At 41.8% G+C, this 13,201-nt stretch overlaps 1 protein-coding gene across 7 annotated transcripts in view; it reads right to left on the reverse strand.

Annotated features, from left to right (window-relative positions):
* JAKMIP1 (janus kinase and microtubule interacting protein 1) overlaps positions 1-13,201 on the reverse strand; it is a 316,709-nt gene that overhangs the window by 136,796 nt on the left and 166,712 nt on the right. For all 7 annotated transcript variants that reach the window (XM_073342549.2, XM_073342544.2, XM_073342542.2 and 4 more), the window contains 4 exons: positions 12,796-12,915; positions 6,852-6,998; positions 6,098-6,238; positions 4,179-4,238 (listed from right to left, as the gene is read on the reverse strand). In XM_073342549.2, the coding sequence (XP_073198650.1) occupies positions 4,179-4,238; positions 6,098-6,238; positions 6,852-6,998; positions 12,796-12,915 (468 nt within the window). The remainder of the gene's footprint in view (positions 1-4,178; positions 4,239-6,097; positions 6,239-6,851; positions 6,999-12,795; positions 12,916-13,201) is intronic.

Raw genomic sequence — 13,201 nt, forward strand, 5'->3', positions numbered from 1 at the left:
CGATTCTTTGAAATGCTCTGTCCAGCGCATTTCTTGTTCTTTTTCTGTTGTTAGTAAAGGCCTTGTTTGTCCCTGATGAGAGTGTTTGTTGATGTCCGCCATTTAACACTGATAAGCCGCGTCATTTTGTAGATGGTTCCTTGTTCATCATGAGCAGCTGCATCCTCTGCTTGTGTTGCCAGATTATCAATATACTGTTCTTTGTCCACTCTCACAAGGCATTTGACCTCCTGGTGTGCCTTGCTATACTGCTCGCAGTATTTTTCCTTTAGCTTCTGGGATTTTGTATCAAACTTTTTTCTTCAGGGCTCGTCTGGTTTCTATGGCGTCCCATGTTCTGGGTATAATCCACTTCTTCCTTCTTTTCTGCCTGTAGCCTAGACAGGCTTCACTGCTCTGTTTATAAATTGCTGTTACTTTGTCCCACTTCTTGTTGATCTCCTCATCTGCATTCCTCTCCTCTTCAAGGTCTGCAAGTGCCTGAAACCTGTTCTTTAACTGCAGAATGAAGGCTTTCTGTATTTCAGGGGACTTTAGCTTGTCACTGTCATAACGTCTATGTCTCTTGTTTGGTGGACCCACACTTCTCAGTTTTAGCTTGATGGAGGCTGTCACAAGGTAGCGGTCACTGCCAACATCGGCTCCCTTCTCACTTTTACATCTGTCAGTGAGCATCGCCATTTGCCATTGATCATCATATGATCAAACTGGTTCTTACCTCTGCCATTTGGAGAATACCACGTCAGCTTATGAATTTCAAGATGTTGAAATAGGGTTCCGCCGATGACTAAGTCGTTTATATTGCAGAAATCAACAAGCCTTTCTCCGTTTTCATTTATGGTGCCACACTCATGTCTTCCCATTGCTCTGTTTGTGTTGACCTTACTGACCTTGGCATTCAGGTCTCCGATGACGATAGTTAGGTAGTGGCGTGGTATTCTCTCTAACTCTGCCTGTAATGTAAGGTGGAATTTGTCCTTTATTTCTTCATCACTGCCATTTGTCAGAGCATAGCACTGAATCAGGGTGATATTATTGTGTTTCCCTTTCAGTCTGGTCTCATAAGTCTCCTGATGACAGTCTTCCATTCAAGCAGGGAATGTTCCATTTCCTTCTTCAAAAGGATGGCAACACCCTCATGGTGTTGTCCATCATCCCTTCCAGAATATAGCAAAGGTTTTCCCAAGGCTGTTGTTAATCTTCCTGTCCTGTCCATCTGCTTTTGCCGACACCCAGGATGTGTAAGATATAGTGTCTCATCTCTGCTGTGACCTGAGCTAGCTTCCCTGTTTCATGCATTGTCTGTACGTTCCAAAAACCACGTTTGGTTTTTGTCTTGTCCCGCGGCGGCTGGGAGTGGCGGGGGGTCTCCCCTGCCGCCCGTGATGGCCAGGATCTGCAGCGGGGCTGCCGCTGTCTGGGGCAGTACCCCCGCAGCTCCCTGCCTCTGCGGATCTTTGGAAGTCACGGATTCTGGAAGTCACGTTAAAGCACAGCCTTAACTATAAAGCAAGTGTTATTTCAGTGTACAGCAGAACCACACTAATTCCCACTTCTGCTAACCCACAAATGTGTGGCCTGTATATACACACGTGTGCGCGTTAGCAACTAGCTTTTCAGAAAAGATTTGTCAACTTGGTGTTGAGCACTTCAGTCTTCATGCCAGTGGCTTCCTTTTGGCTTTCATCACTGGCAGTCAGGTGGGTCATTGATTCCTGAAGGCCATCACACACAGTAATGGTCGATTTCTCCATCACTGATTCCGTAACATATTTTGTTTTTTAGGGGACAGGTTTGTTAGCCCTGTGCCTAATCCCCAACCTGGAGGACCAGGGTGTGTGTTTTGTCTGGCCCCTCCCACACAGACCAATCTAGCATGTTTGTACCTACCAGGAGCAAAAAGACCACGCAGACACAGACTCTGGGGATCGTTAGAGCACGCCAGCTGTCATGCCACCACAAGGCATGGACATGAGAGGACATAAAAGTACATAAAATTGAGTCGTAATCACTCAATGTCCAAGTGAAACTGTCCAAAATAATAAAAAGAAAAATCTCACTGTAATCGCTGCAAAAGTCAGTCAACAACTGTGCTATGACATGGTCAGAACAAACGTAGAACAACAGAGTTTTTGTTGGAATAATGAGGGCTAAGCCACACCAAACCTCATTTGCTTTCTGAGTCAAGTTGCTCCAAATCTGATTTTGACTAGCCAGAGTAAACAGATGGCAGCACCCACAATATACTAGGCACATTCCAGATAGAGAAATAGGCATTAGAGAAGGCGCTCACAGCCAGAGAGAGGGCAGGGAAAGGGTGCCATGTATAAGAAAAGTGGTCAAAGTGGTTTTATTATGTTTTGTTAATACACGCTTATAGTAACACAGGATTTTTCCAATAATTAAAGTATTGTAGAAGCTAGCATCCCACCTCTTTCCTTCATTACTGATATTCCTAGTGTCACATAATATGGCTATCACCATCTCATTAAAAGGAAATGAAAGTAGTAAACTACTTTTAATAAAAACAAGTATTTTATAATCCCAAAGACTACAGTTTAAAACAGTGTTAGGACTCTTTATTGTACAATATTGAACATATGATCAGATACAGAAATATTAATTTTATTTTTAAAGGGCCCCACTTTTATCTCTGCCACAGATGAACTTCCAGGATTGTTATGCCTAGCCTGAATAATACAGATCTGCTATAACCTCACCCTATATCACACTTTTGCAAGGCTTATGGATTTCTTTGAAACTATTCTCTCTGCATAAAACAAATGCAATATTATGAACACTGTTTAAAAATATTTCTAGTGAGACACAGAACCAAAAATATATCCGAAGTCGTTCTTTCAGAACCTATACACTATAAAAGTGAAAGTAATAAAAAAGCACCACCATGAGGACATAATGAGTATGCCATCAAGAACACACTATAAATAAGGCTAAGATTTTGTCATGGATATTTTTAGTAAAAGTCACAGACAGGTCACGGGCAATAATGAAAAATTCATGCAAGCCCATGACCTGTCCCTGACTTTTACTAAAACTATCCATGACAAAATGGGAAGCCAGGGCATCTGCCAGTGGGCTGGGAGTCCAGAGACCCCCACCACCCGTGGGGGCTCAGAGCTCCAGGAACCCCCTTGCCACCCGCGGCGGCTGGGAGTGGTGGGGGGTCCCACCTGCCACCCATGGTGGCCAGGATCTGCAGGAGGGCTGCCACTGTCTGAGGCAGTACCCCCGCAGCTCCCTGCCTCTGCGGGTCTTTGAAAGTCATGGATTCTGTGACTTCCGTGACTAAAGCGCAGCCTTAATTATAAAGCAAGTGTTATTTCAATGTACAGCAGAACCACACTAATTCCCACTTCTGCTAACCCACAAATGTGTGGCATGTATATACACACGCGCGCGTGCGTTAGCAACTAGCTTTTCAGGGAAGATTTTATAGTAGATTTCATTACTTAAAATATATATAAAAAACTTAAAAATATATATTACTACGATACAACTACCATTAGACTTTGAATGTATACACTAAAACAAAATCTACCATTGTCTAAATAAATGAATACATGTTTTGTTCTTTCATTTTTGCATTCCATATTGCACTCCAGTTCAAATTAGCTATGCTCCATTTTACTACTTATACATCAAATACTGTTCAGGTTAAATTTCTAAAGATATAGAGGGCTAAATTTTCAAATGTGACTAATAATTTGGGGCATCCAACTTGTGATACCTTCAAAGGGCCTGATTTTTAGGAAGTGCTAAGCACCAGCCCGCAGAAAAATCAGATCCCTTTTAAAGCTGCCTGAAGTCACATTTGAAAATTCAGGCCATGGTGGCTACAAGCTATTTAGATTTTCTTTTAAGGGGTGTGTGTGTGTGTGTGTGTGTGTGTGTGTGTGTGTGTGTGTGTGTGTGTGTGTGTGTGTGTGTGTGTGTGTGTGTGTGTGTGTGTGTGTGTGTGTGTGTGTGTGTGTGTGTGTGTGAGGGAGAACTTTGGCTAGGAACATTGACTTAGGGAGTGTTAATTATCATTAGTTAGAAATAATGGGTAAAATCATTCAATGGAGTTTTACCATTGACTTAAATGGAGCCCATATTTCACCCAAAAAGTTTGTATGACATTTGCAAGATACAAAATAGCTGGTACACCAGACTCTCACCTTTGGAGGTTTCAAACTTTTCCTTTTTGGTTTTTTAGGGCGTAACAAGCGTTCTCTTTCCTAGAGTAAAAGAGATGATTTTACTTCTTTAACACGTATTTAGATTACACGTGACAAAAGGAAACATCATCAAATGTTTTCTTAAAGCATGAGGCAAAGTTACAAACAGCATAAATACTTCTTGAAATATTTAAACAAGAACATTGCCTTGAATGTTTTTCCCTTGAAGCTCAAGAACATTCAGCAATGTACTCCACAGGTTTATCTTGAAATTGGCAGGAAAAGGTCTATAAAATACGGGGGCACAGATTTCTGACTGTTCTTTTTTCTCTGAATATTCTCGAAATATAGCAACACCCATCGACAGGCAAGAATGTGCCCTGCCCTTCTCAGCCTGACGATCAATAGCAAAGACTAGCTCAGTTTTATTAGTCCTAAATCAGTCGGTCACATACATTCTGACACAGAACCACGTATATGAAGATATTTTTTGTTTGCGGCTGCTTTTAAAAAATAAATAAATAAATAAAAAAGGGAACACACGATGTAGGTTACTCAGCCTCCCAAGGGCAGGGGTGCTAAGAAGGTAAGGCACGGACTGTTCACGCTTACAGGACTCAGCTCTGAATACAAATTAGGAAGCTCAAGCACAAGTTTGTTGGTGTCTGATCCCAGTTACCTTGTGCCTTTCTTTTAGCATCCGCTTTGAAGAAGATTGTAACAAATCTATGTTGTAAAATAAGAAGGTCACAAATATGCCTAGGACTTTTAGATCTTGCGATCATTCAGCCAAAGAATACTGACTTAACCTTCAGAGGGGGTAGCAGGAGAAGGTAACAGTCAGTAGAAAGAGACAAGAAGAGGGAGGGAAGGAAAAGATAACGTGTATGTCCTCCCTCCGAACTTTTTTTTAATCCTCTTTTATTCTGCTAACTCCCCCCTCCCTTTACCCTAATTCTATTATCCTTTCCAGCTTTACTCTGACCTACCAATTTCTGTGTCCTTCCCTGCAATTCTTCCAGTTTTAAAAGGATTACAGTGATTTTAGGTTTCTAACTCTAATTGCTGCTAGAGCAGCTGTCTCTCATCTGCCGATATTGAACTACAGCCCGCTGGAATACTCAAGTCAGGGCTTCTTTTTAGTAATTCAATCCAGAAAGTGGAAGAATAGCAAACTACCAATGCTTGTTTTGAAATGGTGAAGTAATCCATAATCCATCTCTGCCAGCACACTGCTCCAGAGGAGAAAATTTGGGAATGTGCACAGTAATTCAGAATAATGATGGTAACTTAAATGGCACCTTCAAAGAATTTTACAAACTTTTATGGGAACCCCTTCATCTTCACCTAAATGCGCCAGCTTCTGCGGTGAAATGCAGCAGGTGTTTCATGTTGCACAGCAACACAACAGTTTAGAGTCGGAAGTGAAAAATACATCTGATGGAATTTTCGGTGCAGTCACCCACATCAGAATCTGGCCAAGACACAAGATGTTACCTGGCGTCCTGTCCTGCATACAGTATTGTAGTGTATTGTATTGTACTTTGACCATGAGAGGTCAAGATCTCCGTTTCATGTCTTACTTCCCCAATACCTCTAATGATCACTAATGATGCAATGAAGAGCGCCACTTGCCGATTCTTCAACATCATTTTCTGCAGTACCTTACAAATCAACTTTTCAGGTATTCACCAGGCAAGTCTGAGTTATGAGATCACCACTGGGTATGGCTGCAATAACACCACTGATGCGCTACGGAAACTCAAATTTACTACAAAGTGAATAAACAAAGTGCTGAAGAACTATTTTTCATGTCACTACACTGCCAGTTTTAACTGTACTCAATCCAAATTAACTTGAATATTGCTCTCAGATGATAGGTTTATGCATGTATGTGTACTGAACATGTTTAGTATTACCACTGTGAGATCATCAATAACATGCTGCTGCTCTATGACTTGCAGTCTCAGGAATTCCATTTCTTGTTCCTCTCGTGTGCTACTGAGATCATTCAAGGAAGTGTGTCTCTTCAAAGTTGGCTGCGTGGATAACTTTTCTTTCTGCAAAAATCAAGTTTATTATTAACACAACCAATTCTTAAATGTCTTTCTGCAGCATTAGGTAAAACCCTCACCTCTGATACACTGATGTGATGCTCCAGCACAACTAAAGCACAATATTTCCACCAAGCAAATATTTACACTTTAAACACATACAGGGTATATTCTGCATCTCACTTGGACATCTAAAACTAGGATGGAGAAAGCACTGGTGAATATACTCTAGAGAACAATCCTGAAAAGGGTCTTTACCATCTCTAGTTTATACAAGTCAAATTCAGCTCTGACATATACATCCATGCAAAATCCCATGGTATACCAAGGTGAATTTTAGCCCTCTATTTTATACCCTTTACAAATTAAAGCCACAATTATCCTTATTCTTAATAATTTTGTTTAATAAATGACAAAGCAAATAAAAATAAACACTCTGATTTTAGAATACTATCCACCACTAGCATATTGTATTTGACATTGACACATTCACATGGCTTAGCTTCTGACACACCAGTATTTATCTGAGTAAGAGCCACACATTTGTTTTCAACTCTAAGCTACTAAGAGCAGCTGCTCTTACAAAGTAACCTCTGATACCTATGAGACAGTTACTTACCATTTCTGCATTTTCCCTTGTGAGATTTTTAATTTTTTCTTCCATCCTCTGGATACACTGTAACATGTCCTCATTCTTTTTGGTCATCCTCTTGTTTTTCTCTACAAGGGGCTTCAGCTGACCTTCTGTCTCCCGAGAACGTTTCAGCTGCAAAGGGGGAGGAACCCCAAAATGTCAGTTAATCATAATCTGGGCTACAATGACCTGAAAGGAGGAGAAACACTTGGCTTTTCACTCCCCCTTTATTTCTCATTAATTTCATTCATTCATTCATAAAGAATATTTTTCTGCTTACACACGACAGCTGAACTATACTGTATGCATCTAAAAACATATAGCCTTAGCTTGTTACCAAAGTGAAACTAACATGGCAGTCAATGCAGGTTTGAGTAAAAAAAATATATATATATCAATGGCAAGGATTCAGCACTCACTATTTAACACAATTGAAAATGCCCTCATTGCTAAGGCTGGTCTTTGCCATTATACATCATATTTTGTTCTTGGGAAGCACACAGAATTCACATGGTTTATAAAAGTGCTCTCTTGATAAACCGTAAATCTTATTATGCATGTGCTTCCAGTGAGTTATTAGCCCTTTTCCTAGAGAACAAAATATAATAGTTACCTTTCACCCATTTAAATATTCTTTATTAGAAATATACCACGCTCCCTTATTTTAAGGAAATTATACCTAATGTGTAATTAGCACAACCAGGGAGTCAGCCAGAGGGCACAGATTCAATCTCAGGGTTCTGCTGACATTTTCAGCTGCTCAGTTTTGTTCCCCTGGTTTTATGATGTCAGACAATCATCTCAAGTAAATTACTGGCCTTTCCCCAATTTGTGGTATTCAGTATTTTACTATTTTTATCTCCATAATCCTTGGACTATTCTGTTTCCCTACTTTTATCATCAAAAAGACTTTAATATGCAGTGGGCTTTAACTGCAACTTCAAGAAGATAACATCTTTCTTAAAGATTTGTTTCTTTGTTTCATCTTGGGAAGGATATACATTTTTCTTATAAGAATTCAAGTACAGCAGTTTACAAAGTGCCTCCTCATATAGCAAAGCCTGATTTACCTTTTTTAAAGACATATTGGTGATGCCTTTACTCCAGGCATCCAGAAGAGTGTTTGAGTCATGCATGCCCCACATCCTACTTTAATTTAATAGGCCCCAAAGATTTCAGTCTGCAGTATTTTAGCATTTCTTAAGGGTGTGAAGGAAGGTAAATAGCACATGCAGGGAATGATCCAAGTACTAAATAACCTTTTCCTCCCAATAGCACACCAGATAAAAGAAGCAAAGTATTATTGAAAGAAAAAAAGTAAAGAAGAGCTAGAGCAAAACAATAAGATAGTCAAGAGCACAAAGGATATTCAGTATCCAAGAGTAATACTAGGACAATTACTTACAGCAAAACACCACCTTACCCAGGTCAGCCACACCTGCCCTTATGCTAATACAAATGAACCATTAAGGATCATGCAATATGATCCTAAAAAGTACTACAAGGGTGCTAGAACAATTTATATAGTGGGGGTGCTGAGAGCCATTGAACCAAACTGTGAACCTGTAAATAATGGAAAGCACGTCAAGCCAGGGGGTCTGGCAGCACCCCCAGTACTCCTAGTTCCAGCACCTATGAAAGAATATAGGAAATTATTTGAAGGGAAAAGCTATAGGAGAAGGGCATGATATTTCTCTCACTTACTCCAGTTTTTATACTAGGGTAGTACCATTAATAGCATTAGTCCTGATTTGCACCAAGGCCAAAGTTTCTAGTTTCCTTAAGCAGCCTACTGTTTATCCCAATTGAAGAAGCAGAAGATAAGGAATGCATCAGAGCTCTGCTCCAATGTAGATTCTTTTAGAATGTGTATGATAAGAAATGGCTATTTACTGTAACTGTGGTTCTTCTAGAATTAGGTGTGCACTTGTCCAGTGTGCCAGAGCAAGAGACTTTTGCCTGTCAGTACCAGTAGAGGGGCAGTGCTCGCACCTCATGGCTGTGGGCCCTCCTCTGGCTATATGAGGCACAGCCCCAATCCCCCCTCAGTTCGTTTGCACTGAAGTCCACGAGAGTAGACTCCGATACAGAGGGGACAGTGAGTGCGTCATGGAATACACGTCTGCATCACATCTTAAAGAACCACAGTTACAGTAAGTAACCATTTCTTCTTCTTTGAGTAGATACAGAGGTGTTTCCACTTAGGTGATTCACAAGCAGTACCCCAATCCAGGGGCTCGGAGTCTACTGGAACAGGGATTGCAGGACTGCCCTTACAAGGCCTGGGTCCACATCTCTCTGTAGCCACCCTTCAGTAACCAGTCGTCAAGATCTGAGAAGATGTGGATTCTTTTCCTCCTGAGATACGCCAAGACCACCACCATGTATTTGGAGAAGACTGGGGAGGGGGGCAGAAGAGAGAACAAATGGGAGAACCGTGAACTGAAAGTGGCATTCTACCACACAACGAAGAAACTTCCTGTGACTCAGCAGAATTGCCACATGAAAGTAGGCACCTGAAGTTCCAGAGCAGTGAACCAGTCATTCTGAGACAGTGCTGGGAGGAGAGCCAAAAGAGTGATCATGCGGAATCTCAGGTACTTGATGAATTTGTTGAGGCCATGAAGGTCAAGAATGGGTTTCATCCTGCCCTTGGATTTTGGTATCAGGAAGTACTGGGAGAAGAAGCTGGGGCCCCAGTGTTCCTACAGGAGTTCCTACACCACTTCCAATGTTAGCACAGAGCTGACCTGTTCGACGAGCAGTGTCTTGTGAGAGGGATCCCTGAAGAGAGATGTGGTGGGTAGGTGGGAAGGGGTGCGGAGAGGAACTGGACTGGACTGCTAGGCTCCAGCTGTCGGAAGTAATCAAATCCCAAGCATTGTAAAAACAGGCCAGCCTGTTCCCAAAGGGATGGGGGGGATAAGGAGGATGGAGTAACAACTGGACCAGTGGTCTGGACTAAGGAGTCAAAATGGGTGCTTAGCAGTCCTGAGCCCGACTGCTTTCTCTTGTGGGATTTATCCCTTTTTGTAGAGTAGTCTCACTGTTTCAGAGGGAAAGGTTGAGCAAAAGGAACACTGCAGGCAGTATTGCTGCTGTGCCCCATCATGGCATCTTTGCACAGAAGGCATGTACACTCCTAAGGCCTCAAGGTAGCTGTGGAATCCTTAAAGAAATGCAAAGTATCATAAGTCTTGTCCAAGGACAAGACCCGGTTGTCAAAGGGCAAGTCTTCAATGGCTTGTGGGACGTCCAAAGTGAGCCCACAGATTTGAAACCAGGAAGCCCTCCTCATAGTTACCACTAGGGCCATCACCCTGGCCTGGGTGTCCGCAAAGTCAAGGGGTGGACTTCAGGATCATTTTGCTGCAAAGCAGCCTTCCACAACGAATACCTGAAATTCCTCATCCTAGACGTCAGGGTAGGCAACTGGTCCTCAGATTTAGACATGGCTGACCAACTGAGGAAATTATACTTGGACAGAAAAGCTTGTTGACTCACAATCCTCATCTGAAGGGACAAGGAGGTATAGATATTTCTGCCCAGAAAGTCCAACTGCTTGGAGTCTCTGTCCTTTGGGGTAAATTTGAACCTATCCTGCTTGGCCCTGTCATTTACAGCCATTGCAACCAGGGAATTCGGGGCTGGGTGGTAATAGAACCCTTCAAATTCCTGCATAGGAACAAAATAGTGCTTTTCCATGCACTTAACCACTGGTAGTACTGAGGCGGTGGACTCATGTCAGCTCAAGGAGTGCATCTTTAATCAGGAGGCTCGCTCTCCCAGGGACAGCAGGCTGCAAAATGTCTAGCAATTTGAGTGTGTTCTCCTGAAGAAACTCCACGTGGATGCCAAGGGATGAGACTATGTGGCATAAAAGATCCTGGTACACTTTAAAGTCCTCTGGAATAGAAGGAGAGGGTGAATCAGGCAGCCTGGCACCATCCTGCAACAAAGATGAGGGTCTTGGCTGGGCCACAACTGACTCTTGCTCCCAGGAAGAAGTACCCAGGAGGGAGGACTCTGGTGGCTCTGCAGGGAGGAAGACCACCAATGCTTGGGCTTGCAGCTGATCCTCAGTCATCCCCGTCAACCTGGTGGGTAACTTTGGCTTAGATCGGAACGAGGAGCAGGATCTCCGCAAGCAAGTAGTATCCCACTGAGTCCAAGAACGCCACTGATATGGGTAGAACATTGGTGGCCAGTAGGGGCCGGGTCAGGGACCTCTGCCCAGCCATGGGGCACGTGCCAACCCTGGTCCATATTGATCCACTGGCCCTTGGAGCTTATCAGGTGATGCAAAGTGGGAAGATGATGATCCTGACTTGGATTCATAAGAACCCTGGGATCTTGGGGACAAGGGTGGAGTGATGCCCGAGGGAGCCAATAGGCAGTCCAATTCATCTGACGTCCAGAATGAGGCTGGAATTGGTGCCCCCCGATGAAGGAGGTACCGTTGGTACTGAGCATGCTGGTGCCACAGGCAGTGGCAGTCTTGGTGCAAACAGCGGTACCAAAGCACCCAAGTCTGTCGATGTGGAGGGTGGCGAATGCCACCGGGGGAGCCTCTGCGGCATCAAATGCAGAGGGGCTGGAGAAGGTCCTGGTGCCAAGGTCCCCTGTACCAATTCCAGGAGCGTCTGGACACGGTGCCAACACACATGACTCTGCTTCCATTGCAGTCAATGAAAGTTTTACCATTAACTTTAATGAGAGCAGAGTTAGACCAACACTGAATGCTTTTGAAAATTGCACCCTAACTATGCAGGAAAATACATTTCTTAAATGCTCCTCATTTCCTTCCATTTCTAAGTTGTTCTCTCTCATCCACAATACCTCCACTTATTTCAGGAGTTTCCCTGGAGATTAGGCAACGGTAGATTTTTCCATTAGAAAAACAAGCTTTGTAGCTCTTAGCCAGCATAAGACGTTCACAAAACAATGGTGGCATTGTCAAGTTTCATTACTTCAAAGAGTAATACAGTAAATTAGTTACATAGATTACATACTTGTCATGGTGCAGTATATTACCAAATGCTGCATGCAAGCTACCACTCATAATTTTATGCCCACTTTGTGAGAGAACTATTTGTAGACAGTTCTGAAGAAGATGAAAAGGAGGAGCAATCATTTCAAAACCTTTTCCAAAGTTGAGTTTATGATGTTAAATTTCCTCCTCTTTGAAAAAAGAAAGTGACTTTCACATGGAATGTCAGCCTGGAGGACAACAGTTTTAGCTCTGAACCCTGCAAATGCTCCATCCTTGTGCCCAAATGAACCATTCAGAGAAAAGGAAAAGCACCCAGAAAATAGCATAATACTGTTCTCTCTCTACACCAGCAGTTTCAAAGTCCTGGCTGATTAGCTACCATGGTGTTAGACACCTTAGAAATAGGAGACAGAAAAAAATATTCCTGGGAAAGACATGAGGAAGAAAGAAATGCTGAATTGGCAAGAAAATTATGTAATTATTTAATTATTTAAAATTATTTGTTATTATTTAATTATTTAAACATCTTCACTTCAGCTGATGACCTCTACAGGGGTCATGTTTGGGTGTAAAGGAACACCGTTTCTTCCTGGAATATATACGTATTAAGTAAAACTAAAAAGCAATAAAGACAAAGGTTAATTTTTTTTAAAATCAGTTCTTAAGGGACCTTGTAAGAATCAAACGAAAAAAAATAGTGATTATCTCAGTCAAGCTACTTGCAAAGAATGCATGTGATGAAAGGACATACAACAAGGGGACAAGAAATAAGGGAAAGTAAATCAACCAAATAGGAACATTTAAAAAAATCTTTACGTTTCAGTGTGTTAGCAACAGAGACAAATAGTTAAACTCTGCCTGAACACACAACTTCTCTAAATGCCATTAAAATATTGTCCTGCAAGTCATCATGTGTGTTATTACTAATTATTTTACCAGTTCATTTCTTTCATCTGCTAAAAGGGTATTTCTGTCTTCCAGCTTCCGTATTACAGCATTCAGTTCAGCGATTTTTAGTTGAAATCTCCTTATGTCTCGTTCATCCATATGCTGTTCCTTTAAAAACATACAAACCAAAAAGGGATTTTTTTCCTTTCAAATATCGTTTATTACACAGAAACATGTACTTAGATTATAGCAGGCAGACTTTGCATTCAGTGTATGCATACAGCATGGGTACTGTAGAGAATATCTATAGGCATTTGTATCATTGACTGGAAAATATTTTTTAATTGATATGAACTGTTGCAAATATTTCTTATAAGAGTCACAGGGTTGTATAAGTTGAAAAAGTGTAAGCAGCCAAAAGGTTAACTCGAAGCTACATCACGTAAAAAATTTA

This window comes from Lepidochelys kempii, chromosome 4 (assembly GCF_965140285.1).
Source record: "Lepidochelys kempii isolate rLepKem1 chromosome 4, rLepKem1.hap1, whole genome shotgun sequence".
Classification (NCBI taxonomy): domain Eukaryota; kingdom Metazoa; phylum Chordata; order Testudines; family Cheloniidae; genus Lepidochelys; species Lepidochelys kempii.